At 45.3% G+C, this 17,567-nt stretch overlaps 2 protein-coding genes and 2 long non-coding RNA genes across 5 annotated transcripts; 2 read left to right on the top strand and 2 right to left on the bottom strand.

Moving 5' to 3' along the window:
• The first annotated feature begins 1,530 nt into the window (after positions 1–1,530).
• Positions 1,531–5,123, top strand: LOC136356379 (uncharacterized). Its single transcript, XR_010741134.1, has 3 exons — positions 1,531–1,699; positions 4,193–4,299; positions 4,428–5,123. It is a non-coding gene; the product is annotated as an uncharacterized lncRNA (long non-coding RNA).
• LOC107276298 (G-type lectin S-receptor-like serine/threonine-protein kinase SRK) lies at positions 2,511–5,843 on the bottom strand. Its single transcript, XM_015778135.3, has 7 exons — positions 4,448–5,843; positions 4,076–4,201; positions 3,803–3,984; positions 3,498–3,708; positions 3,178–3,415; positions 2,940–3,093; positions 2,511–2,843 (listed from the first exon to the last, which is right to left on the bottom strand). Exons 1-7 carry the CDS (start codon positions 5,730–5,732, stop codon positions 2,541–2,543), a joined length of 2,499 nt encoding a protein of 832 aa, XP_015633621.1. The 5' UTR covers positions 5,733–5,843; the 3' UTR covers positions 2,511–2,540.
• Positions 5,844–11,849: 6,006 nt separating this feature from the next.
• On the bottom strand, positions 11,850–16,511 carry LOC9266638 (uncharacterized). The gene is made up of 2 exons (XR_003241745.2): positions 16,128–16,511; positions 11,850–13,597 (listed from the first exon to the last, which is right to left on the bottom strand). It is a non-coding gene; the product is annotated as an uncharacterized lncRNA (long non-coding RNA).
• On the top strand, positions 12,312–15,676 carry LOC4337119 (G-type lectin S-receptor-like serine/threonine-protein kinase B120). Of its 2 annotated transcripts, XM_026024566.2 has the most exons (7): positions 12,312–13,578; positions 13,721–13,822; positions 13,907–14,088; positions 14,167–14,377; positions 14,460–14,697; positions 14,787–14,934; positions 15,099–15,676. In XM_026024566.2, the coding sequence occupies exons 1-7, from the start codon at positions 12,312–12,314 to the stop codon at positions 15,399–15,401; spliced, it is 2,451 nt and encodes an 816-aa protein (XP_025880351.1). In that variant the 3' UTR covers positions 15,402–15,676. The 2 variants fall into 2 exon arrangements, with proteins under 2 accessions (XP_025880351.1, XP_025880350.1); XM_026024565.2 differs by having other exon boundaries at positions 13,721–14,088.
• Positions 16,512–17,567: the final 1,056 nt, after the last annotated feature.

The following is a 17,567-nucleotide window of genomic DNA, read 5'->3' as shown; positions in this document are numbered from 1 at the left end:
TCGGATATTATGGCCTTGTTTAGTTCTCAAAAACATCTCATCGAATCTTTGGACACATATATGGAGCATTAAATATAGATAAAAAGAAAAATTAATTGCATAGTTTACATGTAAATCACGAGACAAATCTTTTGAGCCTAATTAGGTCATGATTAGCCGTAAGTGCTACAGTAACCCACATGTGCTAATGATGGATTAATTAGGCTCAAAAGATTCGTCTCACAGTTTCCAGGCGAGTTATGAAATTAGTTTTTTCATTTGTGTCCGAAAACCACTTCCGACATCCGGTCAAACGTCCGATGTGACACCCAAAAATTTTCATTTCACCAACTAAACACGCCCTATATGTTTTACGAAAAGAAAAAGGTAAAATCCTTTCGTCGTCAAATTTCACTAAATTATTGGAACTGGAAGGTTGGGTACCTGGGTGCATTTTTGCAATTTGCACTAGGCGATAAAAAAACGAAGAATACGAATCCGCATCTATGTGATTCATCACTGTTTTAATCAGTAGTAGTACTAGTACCTGCACTCGAGGGGCGTTGAAATGGCACGCCTGAACCTGAACCTCCTCGGCGAAACCACGTCACGACCGGAGGTTGCGCGTCTGCTTCGGTTCCCCCTCAGCCGCCGCCGGCGGCTGCGCCGCCGCCGCTTGCCCAACAGCGCGTCAGCACTAGCGGTTCCTCTTTTTGCCGGGTCGGCCGAAGGAACCGGCGACCAATTTTATTAAGATTAGGAGGAATAAAATCAAAGTACAAGTAGTTTTCGCTTGCAACGACAGGTGTCGAATTAGACTGTGGCAGGAACCACAGCCCGGCAAACTAAAGAACTGGAACGTCAACACAACAGAAAGAAAACTAAGAACTGCAATTCTCGAAATAGCCTGCTTCTTTCCACACTAAGATCTCTTCTTTGATAGCCTCTGCTAACTGGTTAGGGCTTCTCGATCTTTGGTCGAAAACACGCGCATTTCTTTCCTTCCAAATCTACCAGCAAATCAGCATACAAGCGCTGTCGAAGTTTGTCCTGTAGCACTTCCGAAAATATGTTCTGGCCTGCAACCACCACTCTGTCAGGCATGTGTTCTCGCTCCCAGGGATGGGGAAGTAAGCGCTAGCTGATCCATTGCCGCATCCACTAGCGGTTCCTCTCCTAGGCTGCAAGGCTGCAAAGCCTCCACCACCTCGCGGCGTACCACTGCCATCGCAGTGGCGGACGAACCAACCCCAGGAGGTCCGCGACTCCGCCCCGCCGCGGTCTCGGTGCCCTCTACTCCGGTGGCTCCGGCGGGCGGCGGCCGAACACCTAACTGGGGTAGAGGCGCATTCGGCGGCTTCGGACCATCTCGAGCACCTATGGCCCAAACCCATCAGTGGGGGCCTGTGTTGGCAGGAGGTGAGGCAAAGCAGGCCGGCCCAAGTCGGTGAAAGCTCGTTGATGGACTAATGGGCCTCAATGAGGCCTCCGCCCGCCGGAGTCAGCCCATCCGTGGAGTAAGAGCCCACCGAGCCGGCACTGGGGCGGCCCACCCGAGGAGGCGATCCGCCACTGCAAGCCGACGGCGCGGGCGAAGTGGCGGAGATGTTGCCGACGATGGCGCGGCGAGGCGGGAGAGCGAGCGGCCGCCGGCCAGGACGGGGAGGCCGGATCGAGGATGCAGGCGGTGGCGGTTGCGCGAGCTCACGGAGCAGGCCAGGTTCCGGACACCCCCCCCCTCCCCCCCAAACCTCCGATTTTTCGATGCGGATTGAGTTGATCCGACTCCGTGCGGCACGGCCATTCGCGAGTCGCGACATCATCCGCTGCACGGGCGCGCCGGAGAGGAGGGAGAGCGTGTGGCGAGCGGCGGCGCGTCCAGGGTGCAGACGGTATGAACCCAGCACGGGCAGGCATGATTTTAACTAATTTTTCGACCCAAGCCTCCAATTTTTGGTTCTAGGTTGGGCATCTGGGGATGGCTGATTCATGCATGAGTCAAGCCCGTGAGGTAGAGCGGGGATTGGAACCACCCGCCACACATAAACATAGACCCCAAGCGCTGCTGGAGCACTTCGCCTTGGATAGATTCTTCCATCCTTAATTAGATGACCTTTCAAATACCTGCTCAATATATTTCACAAAAGAAAAGACGCATGGCAAATGATCACTTGTGTGGATCTCTAATCATTATTCTGTTAGAGGAGTATCTATTCAATTTTTGAACATAAATTAGCTCTTCCTAATATATTGATAGAGCAAAGCAGATGAGAAAAAAACAAGTAGCACAAGCGCACAACCACCTACGGAATGCATTCTTTCCAATATCTTTCAGTTCATTGTTTACTACTCCCTCCGTTTCACAATGTAAGTCATTCTAGCATTTCCCACATTCATATTGATGTTAATAAATCTAGACATATATATCTATTTAGATTCATTAACATCTATATGAATATGAAAAATGCTAGAATGACTTACATTGTGAAACGGAGAAAGTATTCCGTACTAATGTACTATACAACCATCCATCTGTTTAGAGCTTATGCTAAAACATTTATTCAGCGGCCTTCTAGTATAGTCAGACTCACATTATTAACAGATTTATCTGAGTATTCTCTTGGTTCTTCTGATTCATAATGCCTCTGCACAAAATATATAGGTTGTGTTGGAATTGGGTGTGGCATGTCCTCGTTCTCCAGCATAGACACAACGAATGACATCAGTGGCCTAGCATTTGGGCTGTCCTGAACACACATGAGTCCAATATGGATGCATTTAAAAACTTCGCTGAGGGAACAGCTCTCCAAAATTGATTTGTCCACAAAATCCCTTTGTCTTCCATCTTTCCATAAGTTCCATGCCTGAAACAAGAGAATAACTTCAATATTTGTTCTGGCAATGTTATGTTTGTTCTTTGATTGTTAAATTTTGAAGCATTGGGTACCGGCAACACTTACGTAAGCTATAAGGTTTGGAAAATCCATCACAAGATGATGAGGTGAGCTGATCTTTAATCCACTTACAATTTCTAGAAGCAAAATACCAAAGCTATATGTGTCGGACTTGACTGAAAAGGTGCCTTCCATTGCATATTCAGGTGACATGTAACCACTATTTGAATAAGAAAGAAGTTTAATAATTTCCAGAACCTGGGTATTTGAATAATTTTGGTTGGCAAGAGCAGAAGTTACTTACTATGTCCCAACAACTCGTCTAGTACTTTCTTGTTGCTCATTGCCTCCAAATATCCTCGCCATACCAAAATCCGATATTTTGGGGTTCATCTCTCCATCGAGCAGTATGTTGCTTGCTTTGAGATCTCTATGAATTATCTTCATTCTTGAATCTTGATGGAGATAAAGAAGTCCTCTTGCTACCCCTTTGATAATGTTGAACCTTGTCAGCCAATCAAGTGTAGCCTCTGTTGTATGATCTGCCCAGAACACAGTTAGGATAGTAGAATCAAACAAATAATTAACCAAGCAAGAGTATTTCTTTGGATTGGTCGAACATACTGAAAAGGAATTTATCTAAGCTTTTGTTGGGCAAGTATTCGTAAATAAGCAGCTTCTCATCTCCATGAATACAGCAACCAAGAAGTCTAACTAAGTTTTTGTGTTGCAGTTTGGCAATAAGAACCAGTTCATTTCTGAACTGCTCCATCCCTTGCTCAGAACACTTGCTGAGCCTTTTAACAGCAATTTCCTTGCCATCCTCCAATGTTCCCTGTGTGATTTCATCATTATTAAAGTAATAGGAGTAAATGACATCGCTATTCCTCATATCATTGACAGAATGACAAGGTAAAATTATATATCACCTTATATACTTTGCCAAAACCTCCTTTTCCAAGCATGTTGGTGTCATGGAAACTGTCTGTTGCAGCAGTGATGTCTTCAAAGCTAATACATGGAAATTCCAGATTTTGATCCCACAAATCATGAATAGTGCTCAACTGTTGAATGACAGGTCTTTTCGTTTTTTCCTTGTTTTGTCGGACGCCTTATAGTAAAATCAACAATGTCAATACTTACAGTTACTGACAAGATATATGCACGCTTTGCAATTAAGCAGGTCCTACTGCTTATAGTACCTCTTGACTTGCATTTACTGACAAGATATATGCACGCTGTGAGTATTAGTAGGCACACTATAGCTGGGAGTACAATATTTACCACCATGTGCCTCTTCTTCTTTCTGTTTACTGTAGAATTTGACCCTGTGAAGAATGTGGGTGAACAGAAGTTACAGCGTCAAACATACAGTAGCTTGCAAGCTTGTGGGAGATAGTAACCTGGTGGTCGTGTTCAAAAACAGGCATGCTAAATTTAGACTACCACCTTCACTAGATTCTTTTTTCTTTCTGTTGAGTTTGAAGTGTGTCCTATCAACACAAGTGAACAAAATTCAGGACTGCTAATCTAAGAGCTATTCTATCGTCGCAGGGGAAAAAGGGTGGGCATACCAGTAGAATCGGCCAACCGGAGGTACAGGTTCTCAGCAATGGTGTTCCTGATGTCCCTCCACGCGTCGGCAAGCTCCCCTGTCCAAAGCAAACACCTTGGCTGGTTGGACATGGTGCCGGTTGCGGTCAAGTTGGTGTAGGCGTAGGCCGTGCACGAGCAGTTGCGGGTACACTCGTCCGTGCACTCGTCGAAGTTTCTGTTCTGGACATGCAAGAACTTGTCAGGAACCTTCATTCTAGACATGATCACAAAATGGTCATCTCCACATCTCAATTGTTGCTTTCTCCGGCATCCTGAAGAAGAATTGGAGCCAACAGGCTCAAACCCATCGAGGCATTGGCAACTTGGGACGGCCGACGTGAGGTCGCAGTAGCCGAATGGGCCACACGAGCCATAGGTATCGCAGCCAGGGGCCCTTGGGAGTTGATTTGCGACAGTCCATGAGGACAAGCTGCTGTTCCAACTCATGAACCTAAAGTTGCCCATGTAGTCAATCATGACGCGCGTGTATGGTGAATCATCAGAGATTGTGTACTTGAGGTAAAACTCATCCTTAGTGTTCACGACTGTTTTATAGACAAAAGAGGTGCTGTTGTGCAAGTATGTTGCACCGGACACCGAGACACTATCAAACAGAATGAAACGGTAATATGGCCTTGTCTCGTGCCAGATGAAGATCTGAAAGTTTGACGTGGGATCGCCGCTGAAGGAGAAATCCCCGGTGGATGGGTCATCTGGGCCCTTCCAAGCGATGAACCGCATGGCGACTTGTCCGTAGGATCTCACTAAAAACTTCATGTTGGGCAGAATGGTATCAGTTGGTTGATCAAAGCTTTGCCATATGGTTGTATTGTTCGATAGCCGAAGAACCAAATTTCCTGAGTCGAGCAGCACCGCGTAAACTCCGTCGTCTTCGGTGACAATACTGTTGGGACTTGCCATCGTCGTCCATAGGGTGCGGCCTTTGGAATCTGACAATACAAGAGCAGAATTGTTGCTGATGGAGAGCGTCGCGGATGAAGATGCAGCGATCGGGTCGTCGCGGTTGGCAACCCAAACATAGGTGCGCTCGGAGATATTGTGATACCATATACCAAGGAATAAGCTCTGGTTGGAGGTGGCCGGGGAGAAGAATCCGAGCGCAAAGTCTCCACCTTTGGAGATGAGCATGTCGCTAGGAGAGATTAGTCGCTTCGCATGTCTCAACTGGTCATCGCATCTGCAGAAAGAGATTAGTAGTAGCAAGTGGATGAAAACTGGGAGGTTGTGGCTCAGGCAGGCCATATTTGTTCTGCCTTGTTTCTTCGCTTAGCTGCGAGCCTGCGAAGCACGAAGCACACAGAAATATACATTGTTATCATTCAGTATATATGTTACTGACGTACGTATACATTGTTTCCAGAATCTTGAGACCGAAGGAACTAGGAAGCGACGTGTATGCAGATACTTTTTTGTCCGTCATATCGGGATGAAACACAAAGGAAATTAGGAAAACCTGTACGTTCAAAAACCTACTAGACAGAAAAACCCAGCACAACAGGCTGCGTTCTCAACAGATTACGGATTACTAACGACGGATGAAAATGACTTTATTGACTATAAATCGAGAGTACAAACGGAAAATATTAAAAAGTTGCCGTGCAAACTAAAACTTTAGAAATAAAATATGAACCAAAGTATAATTTGCTCTGGGCAATTAAAAGGCTGACTAGCAGCTGAGTCCATAGACGAGCAAGGTGGTGCAACCTGCAAAGAAGGCTTACCGTGATGATACGTGGCCGCGCATTATCTTCTCATCCATCAGCCCTTTTCTCGGCTTACCGTGATACAGGGCAGAGCATCTTCATGGCCATGGTAAAAAGAGATGCATGGCAGATAAGTGAGGATACCGTACGTTGCCCTTGACCCCAAGAAAAGGATATCGTAATAGGATGGCATCACCATAAATGTCATGCTGTTTATTCTTAGAAAATGCAGTTAAAGGAGAATTCTATGGTTTATCATTGACAAACGCTCGAATCTGGTTTCTCATTAGGGAACATGAGTCGTACAGTGTATATGCAATCCTACTATTGTTTTCCTTTCCTTAACCAGATTTATTGTACCTAGACAGGGTGGGTCGACCGATCCAGCTACACAATGACGAAGCCAGGATTTAGAGATAGGGGTGGTGGCACGAGACGTAAGAACTCATCAACGCCTCGGTAGACAATGATGTGAATCTTGGTGGCTTAAATCCTGCAGAGTGGCAGATTGGCCTCACGCCCAGTCGACTTTTGTTCGCTCTAATATACGTAGTCGCCCCTCGTATAATTATATTTTGAATTTTGTGGTTATTTGTCGTTTGCACTAATATATACATAAAATGATTGTTGATATGATTTTTTTTATATATTTCAACACATTCTTCTAGATTCATATATAAAATTGAACTTATTTTAGGATGGAGAGTGTATGTCCGAGTCTGAATGTACTTTAGGGGCTGTTCAGATTTATGCCATTTTTAGCCATACCATTTTTTGGGTAAAGTTGTTAAAAAAGTGCCTACGTTTAGTTTGTTGCCAAACTTTGGTAAATACATAAGAAATCCTGCCAAAATTTTGGGAATATTATCAACTTGCCGCCAATGCCAAAATTTGGTAAGGTTTATTTTGGCTACAATCAGAACATACCCTTAATATAGCATAAAAAGAACCAATTTTAAACTATGTCACTAAATAGCACCAACTTTACTCAATACTTGAATGACACGACATCATTTCTATTCATCCTTTTTAGTTTTGGAGACTTGCAACCACATCGCTTTGATATGTTAATTAACTCAGGTGGACAGCTAGATATAGGCTCAACTTGCAACTAATTAATGAGCTAATTGTATGGATTAGATGGATAATCACCCGAGGTTTGCATGCAGCGCATGCATGGGGATGGGGGTGGGGGTGGGGGTGCCAGGTACTTCGGCACTGCAGCTACGACCTGTGTCGGCCTACATTTCCAAGACCCCCTACCTCTTTATAGTAGTCATTTTTTTCAAACCTCAGTTTTATAAAGAGGTCCATCGCAGCGAAATTTAACCGTCGATACTCGATCGAACGGTGGGGGAGGAGAGAAAGGAGACACGTGGCATATTTTCAGAGGCGCAAAACTTGATTTCTGAGACGCCACGTGGCCCAATCTTTGGCTAGGGTTAGAACCCTATAATCGGTATTAGAGATTAGATAGGCACTGCACCTTTGAGAGGTGTGCAAGTTCAACAGAGACCTGCCGCGCTTCTTCCCTTGATGCCGTCTGCTCCCTGCTTAACCGCCACCGCCTGCATCCTCGATCCGGCCTCCACGTCCTGGCCGGCGGCCGCTCGCTCTCCTGCCTCGCCGCGCCTTCGCCTGCAACATCTCCGCCACCTCAGTAGCGGATCGGGAATTCGGGAGGAACGGCCTCCACCTCGGATGGGCCGCCCCAGTGCCGGCTCGGTGGCCTCTACTCTACGGCTGGGCTGGCTCCGGCGGGCCTATAATTAGTCCATCAACGATCCTGTGATTTAATCCATGAAGCCTATAAGGAAATGAACGAGCACCACCTCCAGCATCATCGAGATGGGCCGAGTATTTACAGCCCAACTCTACCATTGACTACCTGCTGAGGAAATAAGTTCACTTTAGGTCCCTCTATTTGTCGGTCAGTCCGATTTTCGTCCCTTGACCGCAAGACCGGGTACGACCCGTCCCCCAACTTACGAAACCGGGTAAACGAGGTCCCTCGGCAGTATGGAGGGCGGTTTTGGCCGACGTGGCTCCTTTGACTAGGTCTTCATCCCACGTGGCGTTGACGTGGCGCTTACGTGGTAATTTTATCCCGAAAAAATAATAAAAACCGTAGGACCCACATGTCAGATACATGTAAAAATAATTTAAAAAGGTAGTGCCCATGTGGTCCTACATGTCAGCCTCCCTCTTCTCTCTATCCCCTCTCTCCCTCTCCCATACACTGCAAGCCTGCAAGGAGAAGGGCGAGCGGTGGCGGACGGTGGCCTTGCTCCCGGTCTCCGCGGGCGCCGCCAACGACATCGGCGCTAGGGCTGTCAACGAGCCGAGCTCGAGCGAGCTTGCCTGCCTATGCTCGAGCTCGATATAAGCTCGAACTAAGCCTGTTTGAGCTCGATCAAGCTCGAGCTCGACTATCGAGCTCGATTTTTAATTAGAACAATGTATATTTCAAAGGATAATTTTTAAAAAAATTTAATTTATTGTTTATCATATTAGTATAAGAGGAAAAAGAATAAAATAAACATACGATGCTAATACAAGGCATACAAATAACATATTTGATCTACCAATTTATTAAATAGCAATAAAAAATCATATATTACTAGGCTCGTTAGAAGCTCGAGCTCGGCTCGACAAAGCTCACGAGCTTTGGGACAGCTCGGGCTCGGCTCGTTTGGAGCTCGAGCCGAGCTCGAATCGAGCCTAGGACGAGTCGAGCTCGAGCAGCTCGCGAGTCTCGAGCTTTTTTGACAGCCCTAATGGCCGCGGTGGCGGCGGCAACGTGTGACGACACCGTCGGGGAGTGCGACGTGGACGATGAGGAGGAGGTGGAGGAGATGGCGTTGATGGGGGCGGCCGGCGCCGCCGCCGGGGAGACCGGTTGTCGCACGTTGCAGCGGAGGCTGCTCGATTACCTCGCCGCGCGCCCCGAGTGGCGGAGGTCCGGCGGGAGGGACCACGTCGTGCTCGCGCACCACCCCAACGGGATGCTCGACGCGCGCTACAAGCTCTGGCCATGCGTCTTCGTGCTCTGCGACTTCGGGAGGTACCCGCCCAGCGTCGTTGGCCTCGACAAGGACGTCATCGCGCCGTACCGGCACGTCGTCCCCAACTTCGCTGGCCAACGACTCCGCCGGCTACGATGACCGGCCGACGCTGCTCTACTTCCAGGGCGCCATTTACAGGAAAGATGTGAATGCCTTGTTACTTACTGTACTCTTTAAAAGATTCTTAGGTTCAGGCCAATAATATAATGCATGCTACCACTTTGGCTTGTATAGATCGAGCTGAGAGAGAAACTGAAGATTTTTTTTGGCAGCAGTAGCAGTTGCTCACGTACGCTTTGGATAGAGTCGATATGTACATACACATATGAGAGCAGCGTATTCACTGCCGCCGCCGGCAACGGCAGTGACGCCGGCGAAGGAAGAGGGAGATCAGTTGGTGTTGCGAGCGCATCGGGTGATGGCGGAGCAGCCGCGGCGGTAGGGGTTGCCGGCCTTCTGTGAGGCGCAGTTCTGGTAGTAGGACTGACCGCGCTTATTGCACGACACCTTGTTGGCGTCCAGCACCGCGTAGCTCACCTACCAGTTCGTCGGCCGCCGCATCAGCGTCTCCCCGGCGGCGGCGGCGGCGGCCGCCCCCATCAACGCCATCTCCTCCACCTCCTCCTCGTCGTCCACGTCGCACTCCCTGACGGCGCCGTCGCACGTCTCCACCGCCGCCGCCATCTGCCACCGCCCCGACGCCACCACGCCCATGTCGTCGGTAGCGCCCGCGGCCAGGAGCAACGTCCACCGCCCGCCGCCGCTCGTCCTTCTCCTTCAGCGTAAGGGAGAGGGAGAGAGGGGATAGAGAGGAGGAGGCTGACATGTGGAACCACATGGCCCCACCTTTTTTAATTATTTTTATATGTAGCTGACATGTAGCCATATGGGTTCTACGGTTTTTATTATTTTTTGGGATAAAATTGCCACGTAAGCGCCACCTTAACACTATGTGGGATGAAGATCTAGTTAAAGGAGCCACGTAGGCGCCACGTCGGCAAAAACCGTCCTCTATACTGCCAAGGGATCTCGTTTGTCCGGTTTTCGTAAGTTGGGGAATGGGTCGTATCCGGTTTTGCGGCCAAGAGACGAAAATCGGACCAACCGACAAATAGAGGGACCTAAAGTGAACTTATTCCACCTGCTGAGTGCTGAGCAAGAGCATGAGATTACTTCGCCATGGCAAGGACAAAAGCATATCTGCATATGCCGCGAGGTTTCGCTGCCGTCGACTTTTCTCGATCTCTATCGAGAGTTCAGTTTTGTAGCGATAGTTTATCTTTTCGGCTTTTGACGGAAGAAAATAGGTCTCGGCGACAGATTGTTCTTTTTTTTTTCTTCACCAGATTTTTGTCACATGTTATTTACTCCCACGCTCGATCTTCTTTTTTTTCAAATAGTTTGGATCATTTATTCTAAGCTATTTGTTCTATGTAAAATAATCTATTTTAATAGCCCGTGCAAAAATCATATGTGTTGTCTCAGTTTTCCAAATATGTGTTTATAGAGGTGAGTGTGTGAACGTTATACTGTGTTTTAAAAAAACATATATATTGTAGGCCAGCTATTTGCTCTAAACTATTTTGTGTTAAGCTACCTGTACTAAGTTATTTTGTTTTTTTAATGTTTCTTAACGAAAAATGAGGTATGTAACTAGGACTTCCCATGAGGTCTCGTCAACTATAGACTTGTTGGCTGACGGGTGGTTAGTACAGCGCTACCGATGCCATGAAATGGAATTTGGTTAATCGTGGAGTGAGGTCGATGTCATGACGCAGATCATCAACGTGCCGCGTTCAACTCTCAGATCATTTTGGTCTTCTGGCTTATTTGGAAACAACGTTAATGCAAAAATCTTCCAATCTGAATCCAATACGCCTCTGGAGTCTGGAGGTTAGAAGATCAAGAAGGAATTTTGCGTCTCGCCTGACTGCTGATTTCTATTTTTTTTTGAGCGGAACATATATTCCATTTACTTATTACTGATACGGCCAAATCGCCCTGATTGCTGATTTCTTTGTTTCATACCGGTTTGATAATACTTTTCGTTTTGGATAAGGGCACGGTCTCTAAAAAACAACTTTGACCATTATTTTTCATTATAATATGTATAAAATTGTTAACAAATATACGATTATATTAAAGTACTTTTTAAGACTAATCTATACATATAGTCACCATATTTAAAAGACAAATATTTTAAAAATGATTTATAATCAAAGATTATAAAGTTTGACTACACCCTTATCCAAAACGACAAGTATTATCAGCCTGGAGGGAGTAGTAAACTTTCAGAAATTAACTAGAGATTTCTCCTTTTGCTGTAACCGTTTTTAACAGGATCTATTGTACTTGTTGGCAGCCTTGTTTTATTAGTTACAGTTGTACTGTTCTGGCCAGGTTCTTTTGCCGTCCCGGGAAAGGTAAAAAAGGAAAAAGGAAAAAAAAATAACAGTATAACGGTTTCGCTCTCGTTGATTTTCTCGTCGTATCCGAACTTCGTTTTCGCTTTGCGCGTGCATCCTGATCTGGAAGGACAGAAATGTCTTGGCCGTATGTTTGCTTTCTTCGGTCCAACCATGCTCTAAGACTATGGGAAATCATCTAGTATGCATCTGATAATTGGATACATATGCTCTATTTCTTCACATTTACATTTTTGAAGGCAACTAGGAAACAGAAGAACAAGACCTAATGAGATTTAGAGCCAAAGTATGGAAGGAAAAGGAAGATGAATGCAAGAACCTTGGTGGTTGGTGTGGCAGGAACGGAACAGAAGAATTTCCAACACCAAAGCCAGAGGGAGAAGCAAAAGTAGCTGCCCAATTGTGCAGGAGTTAAATCAGATAGAGCTTAGCAGAGCTTAGCCTGGTAATTTCAAGAGCTACGAGAGCAGTTCTCCTTTTTATCAGATGTACATCTTCTTTTCCAGTTGCCTCGCCTCTCCTCGGGCTCTTCTTTTGTAAGACTCTGTGTCTTTTTAATCGCATAATCTAATTTTGATTTTGCAGAGCTCCTGCCTTGCTTGTCCAAAAAAGAAGAACAAGGGCCAGATGAATATGGCCTACCTCCCAGTTCTCATCTACTTGCTGCTCATCTCTTTCTGCAAATGCGATGATCAGCTGACACAGGTAAATCGATTGATCTCCCCCAGCGGCAAGCTCGTCTCCAAGAGCGGCGTCTTTGCACTCGGTTTCTTCTCCCCAGCCACTTCCAACCAGAGCTTATTCCTCGGCATATGGTATAACAACATCCCAGAGCGAACATACGTTTGGGTTGCTAACCGTGACAACCCAATCACCACACCTTCATCAGCGATGCTCGCCATCAGCAATAGTTCTGACCTTGTATTGTCAGATTCCAAAGGTCGCACCGTCTGGACGACAATGGCAAATGTCACCGGAGGTGACGGAGCTTATGCAGTGCTGCTCGACTCAGGAAACTTGGTTCTCCGGCTGTCAAACAATGTAACCATATGGCAAAGTTTCGATCACCCAACTGACACCATTCTGTCGAACATGAAGATTCTGCTGAGGTACAAGGAGCAAGTAGGCATGCGGCTTGTAGCTTGGAAGGGCCTTGATGATCCAACAACGGGGGACTTCTCATGCAGCGGAGACCCCAGCTCAGACCTTCAGGTCTTCGTCTGGCACGGGACCAAGCCATATTACCGCTCCATTGTGCTTGACAGTGTGTGGGTGTCCGGCAAAGCATATGGCAGCAGCACCTCCTTCATGTACCAAACATATGTAAACACACAGGATGAGTTCTATGTTATCTACACCACCTCTGATGGCTCACCATACATGCGCATCATGCTTGACTACACGGGCACCTTCAGGCTCCTGAGTTGGAACGTCAACTCGTCATCATGGGCAATCTATTCTCAACGCCCAGCAGCCATTGGCGATTGTGATCCCTACGGCTCGTGTGGCCCATTCGGTTACTGTGACTTCACGTCGGTCATCCCAAGATGCCAGTGCCCGGATGGATTTGAGCCTAACGGCTCCAACTCTTCAAGTGGATGCCGGAGAAAGCAACAATTAAGATGTGGAGAAGGGAACCATTTCATGACCATGCCTGGAATGAAGCTCCCTGACAAGTTCTTTTATGTCCAGGACAGAAGCTTTGAGGAGTGCGCGGCTGAGTGTAGCCGAAACTGCTCATGCACGGCCTATGCTTACACCAACTTGACCATAACCGGCTCTCCCGGTACCACAGCCAGCCAGTCAAGGTGCTTGCTTTGGGTTGGTGAGCTTGTTGACATGGCGAGGAACAATCTTGGTGACAACTTGTACCTCCGGTTGGCCGACTCTCCAGGTATGCCCACCTTTTATCCCTGTGGTGACAAATGACAATAAAGATCTTAGATAGCCTGAACATCCAATTAAAAGCAACATCCATGCATATACCTGCAATCTATGGTTAGAAATTCTGAAAGCTTCTTCATTTCTCTTAATAGGTCATAAAAAGAGCAGGTATGTAGTCAAGGTTGTAGTCCCCATTATAGCATGCGTGCTAATGCTCACGTGCATATACCTTGTCTGGAAATGGATATCAAAAGGTACAGCAGGAGCCAATACTCAACACCGACTCATATCATGTTTTCCTCCTGTAATTGTACTTATGATATTGATGTTCCTATTAGGTGAAAAGAGAAATAATGAAAATCAGAATAGAGCGATGCTAGGAAACTTTAGAGCTTCTCATGAAGTATATGAGCAAAATCAGGAATTCCCATGTATTAATTTTGAAGATGTTGTCACTGCAACAAACAATTTTAGTGATTCAAATATGCTTGGAGAAGGAGGTTTCGGCAAGGTTTATAAGGTAACAATTTACACAGACAAACGCAACAGTGGAGAAACCTACAACATTTTATCATGCTAAAATGATGTTATTATACAGGGCAAGTTGGGAGGTGGCAAAGAAATTGCGGTTAAAAGACTCAGTACAGGTTCCACACAGGGATTAGAGCATTTTACAAATGAAGTGGTCCTTATTGCCAAATTGCAGCACAAAAATCTTGTTAGGCTTCTTGGTTGCTGCATTCATGGAGATGAAAAGCTCCTTATTTATGAATACTTACCAAACAAAAGCTTGGATCACTTCCTTTTTGGTACTGTTCAGAAACTTACCACATGATCCAGATATAATTGGCTGAATGCTTACTAATTAGCATTATTCACCATTGTTGATAGATCCAGCAAGTAAATTTATTCTTGATTGGCCAACAAGGTTCAAGATAATCAAAGGAGTAGCTAGAGGACTTCTTTATCTCCACCAAGATTCAAGGTTAACTATAATTCATAGAGATCTCAAAACAAGCAACATCTTGTTGGATGCGGATATGAGTCCTAAGATATCGGATTTTGGTATGGCAAGAATCTTTGGCGGAAACCAGCAAGAAGCAAATACTAACCGAGTTGTTGGAACATAGTGAGTGATTTATGTGTTAGTGTTTAGAATGATATTTATTTCCTTTCCTGAAACAATATTTGTTACTTATTGCTAAAACTGTTAAGCAGCGGTTACATGTCTCCTGAATACGCAATGGATGGGGTCTTTTCAGTCAAGTCTGACATATATAGCTTTGGTGTTATACTCTTGGAGATTGTAAGCGGTTTGAAGATTAGCTTACCTCAGCTGATGGATTTTCCCAACTTGTTGGCCTATGTAAGTACGGTGAAATGATCTATCTTCATATAATGCAAACTTTTTTTCTTTTTTTTTTGCCGGGTCGGCCGAAGGAACCGGCGACCAAATTTCATTAAGATTGGGAGGAATATAATGCAAACTAACTGTACTGATTTTATATGGACCCTATTCTATTGGTTCAGGCATGGAGATTATGGAAGGATGATAAGACCATGGATTTGGTGGACTCATCCATTGCTGAGAGTTGCTCAAAAAACGAGGTTTTACTATGTATCCACATAGGCCTGTTGTGCGTGCAAGATAATCCAAATAGTAGGCCACTCATGTCTTCTGTTGTTTTCATGTTGGAGAACGAACAGGCAGCACTTCCCGCTCCAATACAACCTGTGTATTTTGCACATAGGGCCTCTGAAACCAAACAAACAGGGGAAAATACCAGCAGCTCTAATAATAACATGAGTCTCACGGTATTAGAGGGACGGTAGATGTTTATGTTACCTATTTTCTGCATAGAAAGCATTTAGATTTTACCACTTCTGTAATTAGTTTGTTCTTTTCCATAAAATATTAGAAACAAAGGGCAGATGTTACATTTTTTTTGGATGAGTTTTTTCTTTTATCATGGCCCTTGAGATGGTATTTTTAATGTGCAGGTATTACAAAATAACAGTAGATAATGTGGTTCTCGATACACTGTCCTGCAAAAGAATCGCAACATATTTTTACCATCAATTCATTAAACTATTCTAAGTTGGATGTATACAGTTTAAAAGTTGGGAAGTTATAAAATACTCCCTCCGTTTCACAATGTAAGTTATTCTAGCATTTTCCACATTCATATTGATACATGATGTATCAATATGAATGTGGAAAATGCTAGAATAACTTACATTGTGAAACGGAGGGAGTAGGCTATATCAAAAAACACTCCCAAGACAACTGTATGGAGTGTAGGATCATAACATGCGTGATTGTGTGCAATATATTTTGGCATGACAATTTTTTTTGAGGGGAAATATGGGAATAACAAAGTCTTTGATGACAAAATTAATTATTTACTATCGCTTTTTATCCACTTTCAATCATTTTCTTCAGGCTCACTCAATACCACCAATTAAAAGTCTGAAAAATATCCTCAATCTAAAAACTTCGACCAAGTCCTAGTAGTTAATCTTGGAATATAAATCCAAATCAGAACTTCAGAAGTATACCTTGGCTTCAAGTGGCTCGCGACGAGGTGGCACCGTGGCACCGGCCACCGGGAGCTTGGCGCCACGACTTGTAACCCCGTGAGGGCCGCCGTCTTCCCCCCTCAGCCGGCTGCCGTGGCGTCCGCCGCTACTTCTCCAAATGCTTCAGCCGAGAGCGATTCCCCCTAGGCTGGCAAACTTCCTGTCGATGCCGTCTGCTCCCTCGCGTGGCAGCACCCGCGTTGACGCCACCCGACGCGGGCTCGCCGGCCATGGCCATGGCCGCAGCCACTCGCTCTCCTCCCGCCGCGCGGCGCCGCTCCCGTGCCGCCGGCGGCCGCCGCCGCACGGGATTGGGTCAAATCAGGCCGCATGTACGGGAGACTCCTGGTCCAATGGGCTAGTGGGCCGTACTGAGTTATTGAGGCCCATAAATACGAGGCCCCAGACGGCTCAAGGCCTACCAGGTCGGCACATAAAACGAGAAAGTCATTAGTTTAAGATTAGTCAAGTTTTAATTACTAGTATGAATTAGAAAATTAAATTTATTTGTGGTTTTAGAAAAACCTTTGTATAGAAAGTTTTCTCATAAAACATATCCTTAAGCAGTTTCGAAACGTAATAGTGAAAATCGAGATAGAATCTACATCTTAATCGGAAAATAACAGGGTTCACGCGGGCTTTTTGAATGAGGCGAGATGTTAATCAGATGATCACTACGCTCCTTGCTTTTCTGCGCGATATGATTCTGAACCACTTAAGTACAGTAGTACTAGCATTTAGCACGACTTCACGGATCTTTAGCTAGGTCAAACGAAGTTTAATAAAGCTATCGTCACTTTACCAGCAGTTTTCAACAGCACGACTATGATAGGGATGTGTTGTGGACTTATCACTTTGATGAATTATGGTTTCCTTTTCTTGGGGTCGAGGGCAACAGTATCCCTCACTTATGTTTCCATTCATCTCTCTTTTGACCATTGCCATGAAGATGCTTTACCCTGGCTATCACGACGGAGAGTACACCATGCATGTTATATGCAGTCACGAATCATCCATGATTCCATGGACAGCCAATCTTCTTTGCAGTTTGCATTACCATGCAACTCACCCATATGGATTCATCTAGCTAGTCAATCATGGGATATTACTGTACTACCTCCGTCTCAGAAAGATCATAGTTTCACGTTATTTATGTTCAACGTTTCACCGTTCGTATTATTTAAAAAATTAAAATTTTTAAATAAGATAGTCAAACGTTAGAGACGAGAATCCACGGCTGCATTTAAACTGGTACGGAGGGACGGAGGTGGCAGGAAGTAGGAACGCACTTGCAGTCTTCCTATGCGGCGGGGCACTACTAGTTCCTAGATTCCGTATATGGCTATGTTTAGTTCAGCGTAAAGTTTATATTTTGGTTAAAATTAGAGATGATATGACTGAAAAGTTATGTGTGTATGA

The sequence above is a fragment of the Oryza sativa genome, chromosome 4 (assembly GCF_034140825.1).
Source record: "Oryza sativa Japonica Group chromosome 4, ASM3414082v1".
Classification (NCBI taxonomy): domain Eukaryota; kingdom Viridiplantae; phylum Streptophyta; class Magnoliopsida; order Poales; family Poaceae; genus Oryza; species Oryza sativa.
The sequence above is the reverse complement of the archived record's forward strand: the minus strand, read 5'-3'. Positions and strand labels throughout refer to the sequence as shown.